Here is a 21,173-nt window from a genome sequence, read left to right as displayed (position 1 = left end):
GGTTGAACTCAGGAGACAGAGGTTGCAGTGAGCCAAGATCACACCACTGCACTCCAGCCTGGGCAAGAGTGAGACTCTATCTCAAAAAAAAAGGTTATCATGTATCTATAACTAACTTTGCTCTTGGTGGAGCTCTCTAGGAAAATGACTTTGAATTCTCAAAATTCATCTACTCCAGCTTGAATCTTTTTTTTTTTTTTTTTTTGAGACGGAGTCTCGCTCTGTCGCCCAGGCTGGAGTGCAGTGGCGGGATCTCAGCTCACTGTAAGCTCCGCCTCCTGGGTTTAGGCCATTCTCCTGCCTCAGCCTGTGGAGTAGCTGGGACTACAGGTGTCCGCCACCTCGCCCGGCTAGTTTTTTTTGTATTTTTTAGTAGGGACGGAGTTTCACCGTGTTAGCCAGGATGGTCTCGATCTCCTGACCTCGTGATCCGTCCATCTCAGCCTCCCAAAGTGCTAGGATTACAGGCTTGAGCCACCTCGCCTGGCCTCCAGCTTGAATCTTGTATACTCTCTTTGGTTTGTTATTTGTTGCTGCCTACAGGACAGCCCTACTCACATATACCAACGACCCCAAAACTGAACTGACACAAAGTATTATTGAGCACCAAACTCCCTTTCTTTCCTAAATTCTGTTTTGGAAAGTGATGCTACTATTCTTTTAACTAGGGTCACAACCATTAATTCTTTTTCTCCAATTGGTCGATATGTTCCTTTTTCTGGACAGTTAATCTGTCATCTGGACAATTAATCTGTCATCAAGTCCTGCCACTTCGTCATCAAGTCCTGCCACTTCATCATTAACAATTTCTGTCTTCCTTTATTAGATGTGAGTGTCCCTCAAGGGCAGTTCCTGACACTGTGCCTGGGCATTTTTAATCAGGTGGCTTAACAAATGCTTGCTGAATGAATGAACGATTGAATAATTGCATATCCTTCACCCTTTTTCCCCTTGGTCTTTATTGTCACTGCTCAGGTTTGACCACCTGAAGACTGAACAACCGCAACAGCTTCCTAGTCACTGCCTCCACATAACATAGCCAGAATTAAGCCCTTTGGGGGCATCTTGGAACAGCTTATAAACCTTAAAATATTAGCTGAGCATGGTAGCGCACACCGATAGTCCCAGCTATTCAGGAGGCTGAGGTGAGAGGATTGCTCGGGCCCAGGAGGCAGAGGTTACAGTGAGCCAACATTGCACCACTACACTCGAGCCTGGGCAAGAGAACAATACCCTGTCTCAAAAAACAAAAACAAACAAAACAACTTCTAATTGTTTCCCAGATTGAATGAGAACTTTGTATGAGTTTCGAAGGATTTCCTTTAGTAGGCACTCTTTTCTAGATGTTTTATATCTAATTAAACTTTTATTTGAATTTCCTGCTTTAGTCCATTACATTTTCCAGTGGTATTGGAATGTATCTTTTCTGCTTCCCAACCTGGGCCTTTCAGACATGCTAATCCCAAAGCCATGCAATGCCCTTTCAGTTCCCGCTTCAGTAGCTGCCTTCAGAATGGCTTGATGTTTACTTCCTTTGGGAAGCCTCTGCTGCAGTCTAGCCACCACTAACAGCCAGCTGATCAGTACTCACATAAGGCCTAGTTCTTTCTACATGTGTGTATTCAAGCTTTATCTATATTTTTTAAAGTGTTTACCATGTAAAATGTCTACACATAGTACAGGCCACTCAGTTCAAAGGATATTTGACAGGATTGGGTGCTCATCGACAAGTGACCGGCCCAAGTTCCTACTACTAGTTGTGGAGTAACTATTATCTCTTGAGACATCTGTTTTCTCATCTGCGAAATGGGGGTGATAAGTACCTCCTGGAGTTGCAGAGGATTACATGTAAAGCAGTTGGCCCAGTGCTAGAAATGGTGGATTTGTTATATAGCACTACCTACCAGATTAAGAATATAAGCCTGAGTTTTAAATGTTTTGCTTTGCAAGGCAGAACTAGATCCTGTCTTTTAAATAAGGAATCACAGAAAAAGTGACTTCACTTATAAGCCAGCTGTCACATACCTGTGACATGAAATGGAAAAGTCTTGAAAAATGGAATCCTCTCTTCTCACTTTTAAATATTTAAATATATTAAAGTTGTTCTTCTTTGAATAAATTACATAACCTCTAATTAATTTCCCCTTTAATGTTAATTTTTAAAGTGGAAATTGCCTTTTATTATCCTAAGAATTGCAATTAAGTACCTGGCTGTATCTGCGATGTCCCTATCTCAGTATACACATTTTTCTGTTGCCTTCTCATCAGTAAAAATCAGAAAGATGTGGTCCAACTTGAAAGTTAGCCAATATATGCAAAAGAAACTCGCAAAAGAAAAGTCAATATATGAGCATTTTCTGATGATGGAAACATTGGTTGAATTCAGAAAGAAAATGGATGACCTAGTCCATTTTAACTGATGAAAAACATGCTTACATTATGTTGTCAGGGATCTGGGGATGGAAAATACATATTTTTGGGGGGGGGGGGGGAATAATGAAAACGATGAGACTCTGAAGAGCCTACAGTGTAAGAACATGCTACCAAAAAAATCACTTTGTCTTTTGGGAAGGATAATAGCAGGGTATGGTGGGTGCTAGACCACAGATGTTTGGTTTAACAGTTCAGTTCAAGACGATAGGTAGTCTCAGAAAATTATAAAATGTCTCTGCTGAAACAGTTACCAGTAAGATTCCACCTACGTGTGCACTACTTAACTAGCTTCCTACATACTGCAGCCTAAGTGACCTGCCAATATAGGGTGTCTGTGACAGTTACAAGAGAATGGCCATGCTTGCTTGGGATTATGTGTGGGTGTTGAACATGGCACTTTAAAAAACAAATTTATGAGGTGCAAACTTTTAATGCAAAGATGACTCACAAGGTTTCAGAATGTGTACATATGAAGCACATTCTAATTTATACCGTCACTAGTGCTCACCCACAGGAAAACTGGGCTAGGTTGATTACCAAATTGTTTGGACTAACAGTAAATTCACAAAATTTGTCACTCTTAATAAGTGAGAAAAATTATTGGGTTCATGATTTTAACATATGTGGCACTACCATCTTGAACCAATGTGATGTACTTAATCTACATTTTGCAACATTATGTTTTGATGGCAACATTCAACTATCACTACTTCTCAGAGACTGTGAAGAAGCCGATTCTTTTGATACATTAGAATGGAAAACTTAAATAGAATTGTATAATAAAGCAAACATTTCAATAGAAACTTCTAAAACTTAAAACTGTATTTAGGTGGATTTCTCAGTTTACATAAATGTAGAAAAATGCTCTGTGCAGAGGAAGTTTTTTAAACATTTTACTGACAGTTATTCTTTATTAAGATATTTAATAACTAAATTGACTAGAGCGCACTAAATGCAAAGTCAACAAAAATTAGGAGAGGTAATTTCCCACTTTAGTGTCTTAACTTGATTGTGGTAATCAGTATACAATGTACTTGTATAAAAAACCATCACACTGTATACTTTAATATCTTTTTGTCAAATATTTTAAAATTAAAAGAATAAAATGAAAAAATAATGGTAACTAAGGATTTCATATGGATGTTAAAATAAGAGCTGATTACTATTTTATGTGAGTCTGATGTTCCTTGAGGGTTTTATCCCAATTGCAAAAAAAAAAAAAAAAAAACCAAAAAACTCATTAGACATTCCTTTAAGATGAAGTGCTAGAAGCTAGACCTTTAACATTATTGAAGCAATACTTTGAAAGTAAATCACTTAGCAGTCAGAAAAACAATTTGGAAATTGTGACCAAATAGTCAAACACAGCTGGGAGACCTAGAATTCAACAGGACATCTTTTTAACACTTAAGAATTGTGTGACCTAACAGATGGGAAGACTATAGAAGAATAAGGCTTAATTAACCAACTTTGTAAACAGAACCAGTTCACAGTTCCCTTAAAAGTGATTAAGATTTGCTAAACTTAGAAAGTAAAGATATGTAAGCTGAACTTAACCTTAAGCACAATACATTTTTGCATTCTAACTCTAATAAGTTGATTATGAACTTAAAAAATAAATTTCTGATTAGGTTTTTCTGCACAAAAAATAAAAAACACCTTTGAGGTGACCACAAAAGAAAGTTATAGGTCAGCAGAAACAGATGCCAAAAGATGTTTGTGGTTTTTTTTTTGTTTTTGAGATGGAGACTTGCACTGTCGCCCAGGCTGGAGTGCGGTGGCGTGATCTTGGCTCACTCCAAGCTCCGCCTCCCAGGTTTACACCATTCTCCTGCCTCACCCTCCTGAGTAGTTGGGAGTACAGGCGCCCGCCACCATGCCTGGCTTATTTTTTTGTATTTTCTTTTTTTTAGTAGAGACGGGGGTTTCACCGTTAGCCAGGATGATCTCGATCTCCTGACCTCATGATCCACCCACCTTGGCCTCCCAAAGATGTTTTAAAGGTTTAACTGTTGCACACTCAATAAGAAAAATCCTAGCTCCAGCATTTTGCTTTTGATCACTTCTACGTGAAATAAAAATTGTCTTACTGGATCACTAGGGACATAGTTAACAGTAAGGTTTTTGATATTAAATTGTATTTACAATAAAAATGTCAGGACATTGGATCATTCTTTTATTAACTTTGGAGGTCTGCTTACAAATTTCATTTATGAGGACACCCACAGATAACAAGCGTGCATTCCCTGAAACACCACCTATGCACAGCTGGACCATATGGTGGCTTTTAGTAAAAGAACAACTACCGTATTTGGTCATTCAAGCTGTTACAAACATACAAGGTTTGTTCAATTCTAACTTCAGCTACTTACTAATTGAATTCACTTCCTAAAAGAGGCAGACCTTCTGGCTTCATCAGGTTGGTTAATATCTTGGTTTTCTTTTGAAGACTCGATGTAGTATATTAAGTGAAGTCACAAGCAAAATGGGCATTGTGTTAGTAATACTTAACCATTTGAGACCCAAGTGGGCAGACCTTAGGAAGTTCCCTGCATACTTATTTAGCTTTTAAGTCTTAAATAGTGTCAACTATAGTTGTAAAGGTACACGAGGTGCTAGTAGTATCATAATTACCAAATCCTAAAGCTTTTACCCAAGTGGTTTCACTAATTAAGGACAGATGAAAAGCACCTTTCCCCGCTACCTTTTGACAGATTCAATAGATCGTCAAAGGAAATATTACCCAGGCAAGCAGATCTGCCATGCAGTTTCAAAATAGAAGTACAGTAATTTAACCAAAAAAAAAAAAAAAAAAAAAAGGCAGCCTCAAAGTGAAATGTACTGCCACTATGGCTTTTTATCAAATTCCACCTCTAAATGTTTTTAGTCCTGGCCGATCTCTTCGGAATCTCACTCACGAAAAGTGCTTTCTCTCACCTGTGAAGTGCCTGCTACCATAATGTCTGCCTAATACAGAATGCACTTAAATGTCAGCTCCTCATCCCAATATGTAAGGCACTGAAATTTTTATTTTTATGTGAGTGGTATTAGTTCCCATCCAACTAGGTTTTGGGCAAGGATCATATATGTCATCTGGGGCCTTTACCTCTTCCCTGGCACCTAGCACAGTGCCTGGCACATTGATGATCTTCATTAATCTACAGAACTCATCAACACTTGTTGAAAGGCTCATTCTGGTTCTTTACTACAGGTTAGCTCTATTTCATATAATTAGCCCATAATACTGAACCCAAATCACATTAATATTTTACAAATATGTATTATAGATGTTAAATCCTAATGTTCCTCCTTTTATTCATAGTTAGAAATGGCGGAGTTTTAAAAATGTCTTCATAAACTTCTCATAAATGAGAATATAAATTGACCTCTCTCTGCCAGGCCAGTCTACTGAGAACCTCTTTACCAAATGACTTCTTAGAAATGACAGTAGCTGACAATACTTAGTTCCAACTTAAGACATAAGTTCTTGTCCTCTAATACTGAAACCCAGCTTAAATAAGCAGATAAGCCAGGCAGAGTGGGTTAATATTAGTCACTGTGGAAAACTGCTATGTAGAAAATGCTATAAACATAAATGTGTGAGGCACAGAAAATCTTTATTGCCACAGGAAGCAAGTGCACTCGTCCCACCTCACCAACAGCTTGAAGAGTCACAAAAACGTGGACATCGCACAATAAAGTGTAAGAGACTCGGGGAGAAATGGTCCCTTGGACTATATTGGCTGTAATACTGAGGTAACCAATTGACCTTGTTCAGTGAAAATACCTCTAACAAAATGAAAAAATCAACTAGTTATAACTTCCAATTCACATATACAATTCAAATAAAAATATATATTATTTGCTTTAATGTATAGCAAGTTTAATACATTAGTGTTTACAAAATAAAAACTGTATTCTACTGAAATTTTTCTTGTGCTTCCACCTTATCACTAAGCTTAAAAGACCAGAAACATAAGATAGTTAAGGAAACTTATTATGAATTTAAAGATGCAATGCGTGGGTCCACAACGAATGGATAAATATTGGAAGTTGGAAGATTACTGCATCTTTTAAAATTGTGGCTTATGAAAATCTACAAACTTGACTGTAAGACACAATTTAAAAAAAAAACAAAAAGTTTCAAAATAGATTGGAATACAGGAAACGTTTCATGAAACTACTGAGATACTAACCAGTGCTATGGCTAATATTAAAAACTGAACAGTCTATTGAAATCGTACTCATACTATTTCTACACACAGTGAACAATACAACCACAATAATCAACCTCAAGCTAGCAACAAAGTTGCAAGGTCCATAAAAAGCTTCTTCAGTGAGCAAAACACTATGATACAATTAAAACATTTAGGAAGGGGAAAAATGCCTTTTAACAGTATAAAAGTTGTTTACTGGTGTTTCCTACTTCTACAAATTAAAATGAAGAAGCAATTTATATATGTGACAGTGATCTGAGACTACAGTGCAGACATTTCATCTAACATTTGGCTGACAAATTTTAGTGTAACAGATTATGACTTAATATTTTTTACAGTTATGATCTAGAGCAGAACTAAAAACAAAAAAACACATACTCTCTTACACTCAGTCTTAGAGTCAATACACTCTTCTCAGCAATATCTGGGTTTAGATGCATCTATAGGAAGCAGGTAAAGCTGTCAGTTATCTTCTCTTAAACCAACAGAAAAAATGTATATTGGCAGATGTATGTTTTTTTTACCATTATGAATTCCAATGTGAAATTCTTGTAAGTATGCAGGTATATTATTAACATGTAAGCATACTCCCATATATATGCATATGGTCCACTAATTAAATTGGGGGAACTAAAAACATACTGTCAAATTAAAATAAATTTTAAGAAAAAACTGCATTCATAAATCTCAAAGGTGTAGAAAAATGAAATCGTAAAATAAATAATGAATATAGCTGTCAACTAAACTTCCATAGAAATATGCCTACAGATGTGGATGCAGTGACTGTCCACACTTGTGATGGCTGGGTGGGAAGACATTCCCTGGTGAGAGCATCTAGTCTCTCTGACTTCTCTACATAGAGAAGACTTTCTGGATATAAAATAGTACTTAATCTGTTACAGCCTTTGTTAACAGTCACCATCTTTATAACATGTAGGGTTAACTTACTATGTCTTAATCTATTTAACACATTCTGAAATATCAATGTTTAAGTCAAAGGTTTTATACATGGGTCCACTTATTTCAAGTTCTCTGTCCACGTAATAGCTTCCTATCTTTGAAACATCTCAAATAGTTATTAATGCAATCTAGGTCAACTAGTTTAAGAGATATTTTCTACTCTATTGCTCATCTTTTTAACTTTCCTCCACTCAAGTATTTATTGTGTAAACGTGCATTGATAACCAGATGTTATATGAGTGAATGCTCAACATTTCCTGTTAAACAAAATCAGTTTTATCAAATATTAAATCCACAATATTTTCCTTGGCTTAAACTGAGTATTTGCTTTCTATTTTTCCATAATCATTGCAATCTTGCCAATAACTACATCACTTAAGCTTTCTTTTTCACAACTGCAGGCAAAGATTTTAAACTCTGACATATATTTACGTTAAACACACAAAGTAGACAACAAAATTTCAAGTAAAATAAACTGTATCCACATCTATTGGACCAAACAGGTCTCAACATCTAGATTTTACTTCTATAAATTACACAAATACATCGTACATTCTTAAATAATGAATGCTTACAATATTGATTTGTAAGCCTTTCCATATAAAATGACTTAACACAGGAATGTGAATGAATCAATATTACTATTATAGATTGCAACACTCTTTTGATTTTGTCTTTTGTGGCTGTTGTTTTATCTTCCCAGTTTCCACAGACTACCGTACCAGTCCTTTTGCTTTGGCTATGAAATCTGTTTGAGCTGAATGAGGCAACACTGGTTATTAAGGCTTATTTCTATGATGGAGTATTATCCTTAAATCTGATGCCATTTCCAGAAAACGGTGAGAGAAATCACAGCTATCTTGAATCTTCAGGCTCTGTTTTGATGACTTTCTTTTCTAAGGTAAAAGCTGAGTGAGGGTAGTCTTTTAAAATCCCAAGGCTCTCTACATAAAAATGGAAACAAAGTGAGTTGATATTTTAAATCAATGGACTACAAAAATCAAACAAAGTTTTAAAACAAACCCCCACACTCCATACCAAAGAGTATCAACTATTCATGATTCTGCAATTCCATATAAAATTTCTGTTCATAGAGCTATTAAGAGCTTGGATTCTGGATTTAAATTTCAACTCTGCCAATTACTAGGTGTATACATCTCTGGGCAAGTTATACACCTCTTTAAGCCATACTGTCTTCATCTATAAAATAGGAATAGTATTTACATAAAGTGGCATGAAAGTTAAATAATGAAATGCACATAAAACATTTAGCATACAGAACATATTAATTTTTATTTAATGCTTGATCCAACATGATAAATATATAAAAGGAAACTGATTATTCATATGTAACTGTTACTGGTTAAATATTTACCACCAATGAAGGAATCAGACTGAAAAATATCTTCATAACCTTGGAACTATTTTTTAAAGTTCTTCCGACAATGACATATTAAGGTGGGAGAAACAGGGATAAAATAATGAACACTATTTTCATAAGAAATCATTCCATGGAGTTCTATGTGTATAGTTATTTCAACCATACACACACACTACATAATAACAATCAAATGTAACCTTTATGTAAAGTACAAATACTGGGAGATATGTACACATACATATACATGCAAACATCCATATCACATACATTCACACCTTGGATTCTAGAAAGTAATCAATACTAATAGCTTATCTGAAATTAAATAGTTCAATTTATGAATCCTCTCTAAACAGAAGGGGATTTTAAATTCTGTGTAAGAGTAATAAAAAAAGTAGCTTCTATTTATTGAATTCCTGCTGGCTGGAATAGTGTACGATGCAGGTACACTATATTGTTTAATCCTCATAACTACCCTATGAGGTAGAAATTACTTTGCTTTTACAGATGAAGCAACTGAAGGACAGGGTATTTAAGTAACTCAGTCAGGGTCACTCAGTCAAGTATCAGTGCTAAGATCTGGACCCAGGCTTGCACTATATGAAACCTGTATTATTTCTATTCAGTTAAAAATAAAGAAAAAGGCTTTTTCAGGCATTTCTTCATTTGGTTCTACATAAAGACCTAGATCAATTCTATCTCTATGTAATGTATCTCCATGAAATATGTAAATATGCCCCATGACGAGACACATGATCAATGTAATTGGAGTATTCCTGTTATATAGTCTTCTAAGGAATATAAATTGGTAAAACGTGGTTTTTTGTTCATTTTTAAAAAACTTTAAAGAATAGATCACTTTTTTTGTGCTGTGGAAAACATGAGACCAAGATGTCAGCTTTTTAGGATGATTTCAATTTCTCAACCTCCCTCTGACATTATTAAAGTGGCTACAATCAAGTATGCAATAGCATGCTATAAAGTCACAGCACCAGAACATTATTTAGAACTCGTCTTTTTAGCATCTGCTACCAAGAGTATGATCTAAAATTGAAAGACATAAATGCTCTTGATAACTTTTTTTCTAGTAAATACATAATTCATTCTATCTAGATAGCATGAATGTAAAGTCAGGTTTAATCCTAATGCTTGTAAAACTACATTTCCTGCTGACTTACAACGCAAATTTGGAGCTATTTATTTGACTTTAGCTACCTCATCTATAAAATCAGTGACTGTGATTAAGTGACTCCTAAAGCGACTTTAAGACTTGGAATGATAACAGATTCTTTCAAATGGTGCTGGTCTCTAATGCTTTAACTAGGTCTAACTCACTTTACTTGGGTAAAAATAGGTAAATATCTAACTATGATAAGGAGCTGCTCATCCTTTTATGGAATTCAGTTTACTTCTGAAATGTGAGTATCACCTCCAAAATGCATCTGCATGAAAAGTCTAGATTTTGATACACAAGGTTTTCTCAGTGTCAAAGCAAACATGTAGTCCATCAATTTCATACTATGTTATTGCCAAAAAAGGCAGTAACACAACTCAAACCAGCTATTTATTATTAAACTTTCATATACACATCACCATTCATATAATGGTGAATCAAAGTAATCTCAACTTTTATGAGTTTTCCCTGTCATTGTTCGGAATATGAAGTTTGCAAAAAGACTAGCGAGATCAGCCAGTGTTATGGCAATCTATCACTTCCAAGGGGAGAAAAATTGACAACTGAGCATCCCTTATCCAAAATGCCTGGGACCAGGAAGTGCTTTGGATTTCAAGTTTTTTCAGATTTTGGACTATTTGCATTATACTAAAGGTTCAGCTTTCCAAATCTGGAATGTTCTAATGGGGGTTTCCTTTGAGTGTCATTCTGACACTCAAAAAGTTTTGATCCTGGAGCATTTCGAATTTTCCAAATGGGGATACTCAACCTGTAGGAACACTGTCAGTGATGACATTTTTTTTTGGTGGGGGAGGGAATAGGAGAACAGAATTTAAAGATCCTTTTATTCAAGTGTTACCCTCTCATCATATAGCACGTTCTCACCTGATGAGTGGGACTTTGCCTCACTGGGGTAAAGTCTGCTCAGCTCCCCATCCACCACAAAATGATGGGGTTGTCTGTTCTGTAAATTAGGCATTCGGAGATTCAAAGGTCTTTCTCCTAATGAAAAGAAAAAAGAAATATGCATAGTATTAAAAACACACCATGGTTTTTCTGAAAAATAAATTTTCAAAAATTGCCTGAACACTCCTTAGGAAAAAAGTGAGGAAAGTCAACGAGCACTGAAGAATTTAAATAAGACTTGGAAAAAACATTTTAAATAATAATTTAAGAGGAAAATGGCAAGTCATTTCATGCTAGTCCCAAGGTTTACAATTCTGCCAGGATATTTTTAAGAGCTAAACAAAAGACTGGGAATTCCAGTAAGCATTCCAGTTTTGGCATATAATACATCTCCTCTATAAGACATTTTCTTACTAGTGCAACCATTTTACCAAGGCATGTCATTAATCATAGAATAACAAGTACTAGAAAGACAGAGAAGGCTTCAAGCCAATTACAGATTAAAAAAAACAACAACAAAATGACAGCAAAATCCAAGAAAAAACAGATTTAGCACAAATATGGGAAAAAATTATACACCCAATCATGTTGTCACGTACTCAAATCCACCACATTAGCAAACTGTCACCCCACACTGAATTATCCTGGTGTCACAAATTAGAGTCACCAAATCTTTAATAACCGCCTTTGCTTCTTAACATGTTAAGGACAACTGGAGAAGTTAAACAAGACCTCAACTCAAAGGTTCCTGTAATATTTTTAAAAGGAAGAACTTTCTTCTCTTTCAGTACTCTGATCTGTTGACACATGTAATATTTCACTCCATGGCTTGAGAATCCTTGTTAAGATGGTATTCTTACCTAGAATTTTTTTTTTTTTTTTTTTTTTTACAATAATAACCATTCTCTAGAAAAGTATAACAATAACATATAAAAAGGAAGCACTATAAAATTATTTTTTTCTTCAAACAGTTATTGCTATTTGAAACTAGGGGATACATGTATATACTTATAACCTGTACATATCTCTCCAGGTAAGCTCCAGGTAAACAGAGATTTGTTCTCTGCTGCATCTTCAGTGCCTAGGAGAGTGCCTGGAACGTAGGAAATGCTAATAAAATGCCTGCTGAATGAGCGAATAACAATGGCTTGGGATTTTCTCTATGTGAGGATGTGAAAAGAATGAAGTACTTCGTAGAATGGTAAAAACACTCACGAATCACATGACTTTCTAAACCTGAGTTGTACTCTGTCATAATACTTTAGAAGCAGTTACCATATTCGTTTAAGAAGCAAATGTTGTAAATTTCACAAACTTGTTTTGGAAGTCTAAAAAAATATGAAGTTTTGGTCATTTAAAAAGGATAAACATCTCTCCTGGAATCTGTTTCTTTGGGGAAAATAATCTGTACTGCTGACATCTCACATTCCCACCAACTCCTTACAAAATAATATATGTCAATCTGAGGTGCCAACTTCTTAAAGATTAAAACATTTACAAATTAAAATTTGCAGGATAAATTATTTCCTTTTTAGAAAATGAAGAATTTAAAAATTAACTTTGATAAGAGAACCTGTAAAATAATCTCTACAAAATATCATAATTTAAAAATCAGCCACTGTCTTCTGTTTCTCTTTGAAGTGCACATAGAGGCCCTAAAGGTGGAGGATACTCTAAAGATGTACCTTGTCCATCTGAGTTATCGGAAGTCAAGCCGTTAGGACTGTGCTCTTCTGAGCTCTGCCTGTAAAGCCCTGCAGACAACCTCCTCTCGGCATGCTGTAGTCTCTCATAGCCAGCTTGGTTGCAAAGGAACTCCATCTGCTTTGCCATCACCTTTTCAGGCTGCTAGTAAGTAAAGCAAAAATCAGATCAGTAACTGAAACATTCTAGATTTTTTAATGGTTTAAAGATGCCAATTTCAGACTCCAGCAAATATATTTAGTATTCATTAAAATTAGTTCATACTTCATGTGGTATACAAATTCCACAAATATGCATAGATGTCTATATCATCATGTTAAAACATAAAAGGCTGGATATTGTACAAAAGATAAAAGCTTTCTTCTCAATTCTTTCAAGAGAATTCCATGTCAGTTCAAAAGCAACATAACCTTACCTTTGTTTTCCAAGGTACTAAGTCCTTTAAAGGATTTTTTAAAAAAGAAATCTAAAAGCAACAGCAACATCTGCTATAAACTACTTCTAACACTTGGGGCGAAATCTTGGCATTTTTATTTTAGGATCTGGCAGTACACAGACTCTGATATGATGACAATATATTTGGAGGAGAAAAGGTGTAAAACTGCTGTCTAGAAGAACAAGACAAACACACCTCCCACTAAAATTAAACAATGTAAATTATGCAGAAAAACATCAGTGCCAATAAGCATTTTCACCTTCATCATGAAACTGCAGTTATTTCCCAACCAATCATAAAAAGGCATATTTTAAATATACAATTAGTCAACTGACATATAAATTTATCTCTGCATGTGTTTTACAAGTTCCTTTTCAATGCTCTAAATTACTTATATGTGATATTCAGAGCAGTGTATTTGTGGTATTTTGCCAAGGAGATAATAGTCAAAATGCACAGATATGAATCACTACCATGCTATATAAAAGTGTAGGACAAGAAAGCTTCTATATAAAATTGGTTACAAAAAGCCCTGATTCACAATGTAAAAATCATTAGGTAAAATGTATTAGTTTACAGAATAAACATGATAAACACTTATACTATTTTTCTGAATGCATATAAACCAAATCAAAAGTAACTACAACTTCATTTCATTTGAAATTGTTACTAAATTGACAAAATTTAAATAAGCATATCTGACATAAAAAATGTATTTTTCATTCTAACATGAAAAAAACAAAACTTAGCAGTACTAAATTTGACCAAAAGGAAGTTATTACAAGAAAGTTGTTCAACAGGAATAAAAGCTTACAGTGCTTTCTAAAAGATGTTTGCAGAAAGCATTTTAGAATTTTAATTTCAGTATACAGATACCATTAAATAACTTAATGGCAAAAGCACCTGAAGCCACATATTCATTTAACAGTTTTTCAATACATATGAATGTAAAAGATTTAACAATAATTACAATGTTTATATTAATATTTTATTGAGAACTAGTATTATTTTATCTCAGAGTTGTATTACACACAGCCAGGGTCAACATGGCTGGTTTTCCTGATTATCAAACTGTTTTAAGTTTTCTTGAGTACAGAATCTGTCTCACTTCCTACAAAACTACAAGAATAAATAAGTAGCACCATATCAGATTCCGTTCATAAACTGAATCAAACCAAGTTGTTATTGCTCTCATGTTGATACAGCTGTGGCTCAGATGACGTTTTAAAAAACAACCGGAAATAAAAAGTCAGTCCTCAAACACTTAACACTGAAGCTAGTTGAAGTAGTCATTTATTTTTTAACCTTCAGATACTATTATGAAATAAAAACTGGGAGTTTATGTTACCTGTGAACTAAGAGCTGCAAGTTCTTCACTCTTAGCTCTAGCCTGCTGGAAGAGCGTTTGCACAGAATCCTGGAAATCTGGAAACCCATCCTGTGGGTCAAATAAAAGTCCTTTATATTTAGAGTTTGTAAATAATAAAATATTATCAAAAACTTGGAAAATAAAGCAAACTCTTAATCTCACTACCTGAATAATCATGATTAAGATTTTAATGGTTATAAAATCTTTCATTGGTTATAAAATATTTCATTTCAGCCTTTTATGAAACATACATTATTTTCTACAGCTGTAACCTCAGTAGAAACATAAATAAGATGAAAAATGTCATCATACCCATTGTTTTACACTGGAAAGCAGGCTTTATGATCATTGATAATAATGGTTATATAACATTTCACCTAGGCTGGGTGCAGTGTCTCACTCCTGTAATCCCAGCACTTTGGGAGGCCAAGGTGGGTGGATCACCTGAGGTCAGGAGTTCGAGACCAGCCTGTCCAACATGGTAAAACCCCATCTCTACTAAAACAAACAAACAAACAAACAAAAAAACAAAAATTAGCCGGGAATGGTAGCACATGCCAGAAATCCCAGCTACTAGGGAGGCTGAGGCATGAGAATCGCTTGAACCCAGGAGGCGGAGGTTGCAGTGAGCCGAGACTGCACCACTGCACTCCAGCCTGGGTGACAAAGTGAGATTCTTTCTCAAAAAAAAAAATAAATAAATAAATAAATAAATAAATAAATAAATAAATAAAATAAAATAAAATAAAAAAAACAAAAAACATTTAACCCAGTGGGGCATTTGACTAGCCACTATCCTCACATTGGACATTTTTTATTCTTTTCCTAATTTTTGGTTTTATGAAAAACACTGCAAAAATATTTTCATGGAGATAGCATTTTCGATAGCTTAGATTATCTACTACAAAAGATTCCCAGAAGCAGAATTACTGCAGAGATAGTATTTTTGTGCTTACATACTTTTGCTAAACCTATGGAGGGCCTTTACTAGTTTATCATACCACAAGCAATATATGACAATTTCCTTGTCAGCACTAAGTATTCTTGTTTTCTTAATTTATGCCAATTTATCTATACTTTTGATACTAAAAAATCATTTAATTTTTATATGCCTGTTTTATATGCTATAGTTGTATATACTTTTATTTTGTGATTTCAACTGCTGCTATAAAGTTTAGACAAATTCTGCTTCAGGAAATTCTGCTTCAGAAATTTGGTAAGTATTCAAATCTACCCTCTAGTTTTTCTAAAACTTTGATTTGTTTTTAAAATTTAACCGTCTAACCTATCAGAAATTAATTTTGTTACATGAAATGTGGCTAACGATCCAAACTAAACTTTCTTTAAAGTGCTACCCAATAATCCCAACCTGAATTGCTCAAGGATTCCTTCATGTTGGCTTGTGATTTCTCCTTTATCATATCCTATGACAGGAAACGGAGTTTTGGAATTCGAAAGGCCTGTATTTGTGTTCCAATTCCACCACTCACTAGCTATGTGACACCGGATAAGTAACTTAATCTTTCTGAACTTTAGTTTCCTCACAGGAAAACTGAGGACAGGACAACCTATCTATTAGGATTGTTGTGAGGACCAAATGAGATAAAGCAAGTGAGATAATGCCTTCAACATGAAATAACTACTAAACAGGTATATCCATACATACTAAATTCCTATAATAAACAGGGCCTATCTGGGGGGCAGTGGACAATACTTCAACTTAAATTACTTCCATTTTATACTTGGTATTCCATCTACTACTTTTTTCAAAGTTTTCTTTTTCTGCTGTTTATTGCTCATGAACATTATAACTACAAAATATCATGACAGCATGGTTTTAGTAACTTTAGTGAAACCACCTAAAGGACTCCTCACAGAAATTAGCATTAACAATTAAACTCCAAAACATTATTTCTCCCCTTCTTTGATAAGCTATATATTTGCAGCAGAGGGCAAATCCTTAAAAACCAAAGTTCTTACAATACACAGCAGAAAAAGATGCAATGATGTAATAATAACAAACTATTTTACCTAATTTGGGATATAAGATAGTGGTTCAAAAATTTTCACCCATCAGGGTCTTTTCAATAAATTATTTCTCCACTACAGATTTCACATTTTCAAAAATTTTATCTATCAAAATACATTCCCCAAGTAATAATTTGCTATTTTTAAAATTCAAAGACATGATATACAGCCAAGAGCTAATAAACTCGACGTCTTAAGATGGTCCTATATAGCTTTATCATGGGCCAGTATGTAATTAGCACTTCTGAAGTGCTGAAAATAGCCACTCTGCTAGGTTTCTATGTTGGCTCACAGATGTGTATGGAACATAATCACAAAACAAGCTAACACGAACTTCATACAAGTGTATACAGTCCAAGCTAAATCCAAAGTTCACTTTTTCTTAGCCATTTCAATTTTCTTATAAATAAGTTTTCTTATTTATTTAGACTGAAAAATCCAACTTTCTCTTTAGCAAACCCCCACCCCACTGGAACTGCTTAAGTTCTCAAGTTCAGTGAGGTAAGCTAGGAGAAGAGTTAGAACAATTTCAATATGAGCGGTTATCGCTTTCCAGGACTCTACAATGTACCAGTCCCTATGTTCTATATTTTATGTTCATTATTTCATTTAATCTTCATCACATTCAAGACTGGGTTTCCCTTTTTTTTTTTTTTTTTTTTACAGCTTCAAAGCCTACACTCAGTCCATAAATTCAAACAGTTACAACCTTTATGAAACTCACAAGAATACAGGCATTTCTATAAACAGAAATTATAGCTCTGCTTTTCATAAGCTGAACAGGCTTTAACTGTATGACTTGCACTGAGTTCAAAACTCAACTCTACTACTTATTTGCTGTGATACTGGGTAGATGACTTCATCTCTCTGTATCTATTTTCTCATCTATAAACTGGGGATAACAATAGTACTTAACTTACAGAATCATTTTAAGGAAGCAGAAAATCCATGAAAAATACTTAACACAGTGTCTGGCACACAGAAATTACTTGATAAATGTTTGTTACTGATATTTGTTAAGTTCATCCAAAAAGCCACCAGATTTAATCAGAGTAAAGCACGATACTGGGGAAAAAAGAAATTTTATGGACAATTACAAAGTATAGACATCTTAGAGAAGGAAGAACTCAAAATTTAATACTGAAATCAACCAAAGAATACTGAGCACATTGTTGGGGAACTATCTCAGTGAAAAGAACACTGGAAATCTAGAAACATGTGTTTACACATTCAACAAGAATGTCATGTCCACTCAGTTGATTCATACACTGTACTCAATATGGGAATACAATGGCAAACGAGATGGCCATGCCTCGGGCGCTCCTGACAACACAGTCCAGGGAGGGAAATGGACGGAGATCCAGAGCACAGCAGAGGGTGCTGTGGCAGAGCAGGCGTCCCAGAGGTCAGGGTGTCTAGGCTGAGAGTTCTAAAAGAAAGCAGCTAGTACAGACGCCTGGAGGCAAAAGGAACAGGGCACACTCTGGGAAGCCGAAAAATATTCAATATACACTGAAAAAGAGGGAGTGGCGAGGGAAGGTGGAAACATAGGGCCAGATACTGTAAGCTCTTGTAAGCTATGTTAAGAATTTTAGATTTTATCTTAAATACAAAGAGAAGCCATTGAAAGTCTCAGGAAAGAGACTGATCGGATTTGCATTTCAGAAAGCACATGTGAATGTGATGGGGAGAATGCACGTGGAGGAGGGGAGTTCAGGGTGGTGACAGGGACATGGGTTAGAGGGCTGCTGGTGAAGGCCCAGACCTGGACAGTGGCAGGTGCCGCAGAAATAAGGCAACTGAGAGTTTGGTTATGACATTTACTAGAATAAAGAACTCAAGATCACGAGGTCTGGGAGGGGCCAGAAAGCTAATGAATTCGGTTGAGCTCATTTGCTAGTGAGATCTCCCTGTGTAGATAAGCCAGGTAAGCAGGAACAGTGAGTTTGGAGCTTGGGGTAAAATCAGGGCTGGAGACCCAGATTAGAGGGTTATCAGTTCATCAGTAGAATCTGAGTGGAGTGTGGAGTGCACCAATCAGAATCCCCATGAGCCCCAACGCCTCAATACTGTTTCTGGAAGAGCTTGCAGGAGAAAGGTATGATCTAGTCATTTTACATTAGGAACCAGCTGCGTGATCTCAGGCAAAAAAGTAAACCTCATTATTTCCAGTGATCCAAATTTTTAAATTAGGATTACACCACTGTGTATCTGCCCATTGGAAGTTTGTGGGGATTAAATAAAGTAATGCAAATAAGTGAACCTTGGAAAAGTACACATTGCCATATAAATATGTAGTGGCAGCAAAGTCAGATTTATTCAACCATGAGAATACTGAAAAAGCTGGATGGGGAACCTCAAACTCTACATGTGAAAGTTGCTGGAAAATGGACAGTATCCCATCATTAATAAAGATAAATAAAAGCCTAAAATAAGCAATAAGTAACAACATCCAAAGTAATCAGTGATCTCTCTGCAACTGAGTACATTAGTCATTATTTACTCCCACAGTCTTGACAGTTCATTGTGGATGGAAAAGCTACAAAATCGAGTAGCTATCACTGCATGTCACATAAAGTAGATTTAAGGTCCCCAAAATACATGACTTAGAAATAAAAGTGAGAACATTCCCAAGAAACTGGTCTTTTTCACATTATGTTTGGTGCACAACTTTTGTTATATGTCTCGTAAGCTTGTTTCCCAGGCACCAGCTAGCTGCACTATGCTATGAGCGATCTATCTCCATGTCATATTTTTGGCTGATGCCATTAATCACAGTGTTTCCTTGCTGACGAGACTCTGGGTCTGATCACTGACAAAATAAAAGATATAGGACGGAGGCTGGTGCATGACCTAATTACTCTCTTCCCATTGGTCTCCATCCCCATTCCTCCTCATCCTTTCTGCCGAACACTAGCAAGCTGCTTTAAAGCCACTGCTTAGCTGTCTCTAGATGACTTGTTACAGCAGATGTTCTCAACCCCACACGTGCATTTTCTTTTTTTCTAATCACACTTTCTGTATGAATAGCACATTGTAATGCTTCTGTTTTTCTGATCCAGAGGGGAAGAGTCTACGTCAAATTAGACCAGCTTTCTTTTCAACAAGCTTAGTAGCAGCGTAGGTGGATATTCTGACCCTCTTTCCTCCCCCTTCCTCGCTCTCCCATCCCCACCTGCTGGAACTGCTAGCAGATGTTTCCTTTAGGTCTTTCTTCTTCAAGCCCCAATTCTCTGACTTCCTGGGCTCTATTAACAAACCTCATTTCTTTCATCCACTTATCTCTGAATGCTCTGCACCTCTGACTCCCACAGGGTCAAGAATGCTGTCATTTCCCATCTCTGCCCAGTCTCCAGCAATTTCAGCAAATGAAGAAAACTCAAGTGAGATACAGCACTCAGTCCAGTTAGTCAGCTGCCATCACCAGCTCGGAGACTGTAGCTTTATATATCCTTCCTCTCTTCTAAGATGTTACTTATAACATTGGAGTTAATGACTAATTTGTTCATGAACCTCAGTGGGTTCTTAATGAAAAAGAAAGGTTACCAATTGAATTCACTTTTAACTAACATTTAAAAAAATTTAGGAGAAGACAAGAGAGCCAGGGGACTTCAGCTCTTGATTTTTCATCTCCTTGAATGAGCTGTCAAGCCACCTTAAATATGTTCTTTCATAGGTAGGACATAAGGAAATCAAACTAATTTTTCTGATTTACTCTGTTTATCTTCCCAACATAAGGTTTTTACTCATTGTAAACAATCGGCATATCAAATGAAAATTTCTTATATTTAAATATTTTGTAACTTACATTGCTAAATTTTCTACTCAAAACTTGTAACTGTTTACTAGATAAAATTTCTTGCATTAGAAAATAATAACTGCCACTATCCACCCTTTCCAAAGACTACCAGTTCTGCACACATTTCGCCCTTCACACGGCACTAGGAGGAAAGGTATAATCCCAATAGTGTTTTTTCACAGGTAAGATGCTTTGTGAATGATCATTAGCACCTAGGAAGGTGGTACTGCTTTGACATTCAGGAATCAGACATAGATAGGAAGCCCTGGCTCTGCTACTGGATAGCAATTTGGCAACATGGGTGAAGATACTGAGCCTGTCTGGGTCTCTCCTTGGCTGTAAAACGGAAATCATAAAGCCTCCACATGGTTAGACAAGAATGTTTGTGATAATGATTCCAAATGCCTAGTAGGGACTGACACAAAATGAAAGCAATATAAAGTAGCGATTTTTACAACTGCCCCAGAACTAGAAGATTTAATTAGAAGATCTAATGAAAAAGATAAGTAAGAATAAACAAAATATATTTTCATTTCACCTGAAAGTGGACTCACAGAGGGCTGTGTTCCAGTGGACATGTTATTCATCCAGGCTAAGCAGAAGGATTCCCAGCCTCACTTACTAAGTAGCATAAAGGGCTGAAGACACATTTCCCTAGAGATTTCATTCCACATGGTAGGTTCCCTAAGGCACACCTAAGCTAGCAGGTGATCTTTTTCTCCATGTCCATTTCATATATTCTAGGAATTAAAGTTCAAAGTCTGTTTTT

At 35.7% G+C, this 21,173-nt stretch overlaps 1 protein-coding gene across 6 annotated transcripts in view; it reads right to left on the bottom strand.

Moving 5' to 3' along the window:
• Positions 1-6,031: 6,031 nt before the first annotated feature.
• Positions 6,032-21,173, bottom strand: part of NAB1 (NGFI-A binding protein 1) — a 41,576-nt gene continuing 26,434 nt past the window's right edge. For 5 of the 6 annotated variants that reach the window (XM_023217683.2, XM_023217647.2, XM_023217669.2 and 2 more), the window contains 4 exons: positions 14,557-14,646; positions 12,754-12,916; positions 11,048-11,164; positions 6,032-8,554 (listed from right to left, as the gene is read on the bottom strand). In XM_023217683.2, the coding sequence (XP_023073451.1) occupies positions 8,466-8,554; positions 11,048-11,164; positions 12,754-12,916; positions 14,557-14,646 (459 nt within the window). In that variant the 3' untranslated portion in view covers positions 6,032-8,465. The remainder of the gene's footprint in view (positions 8,555-11,047; positions 11,165-12,753; positions 12,917-14,556; positions 14,647-21,173) is intronic. The other variant, XM_023217655.2, reaches the window with a different exon arrangement.

Source organism: Piliocolobus tephrosceles, chromosome 11 (genome assembly GCF_002776525.5).
Source record: "Piliocolobus tephrosceles isolate RC106 chromosome 11, ASM277652v3, whole genome shotgun sequence".
Classification (NCBI taxonomy): domain Eukaryota; kingdom Metazoa; phylum Chordata; class Mammalia; order Primates; family Cercopithecidae; genus Piliocolobus; species Piliocolobus tephrosceles.
The sequence above is the reverse complement of the archived record's forward strand: the minus strand, read 5'-3'. Positions and strand labels throughout refer to the sequence as shown.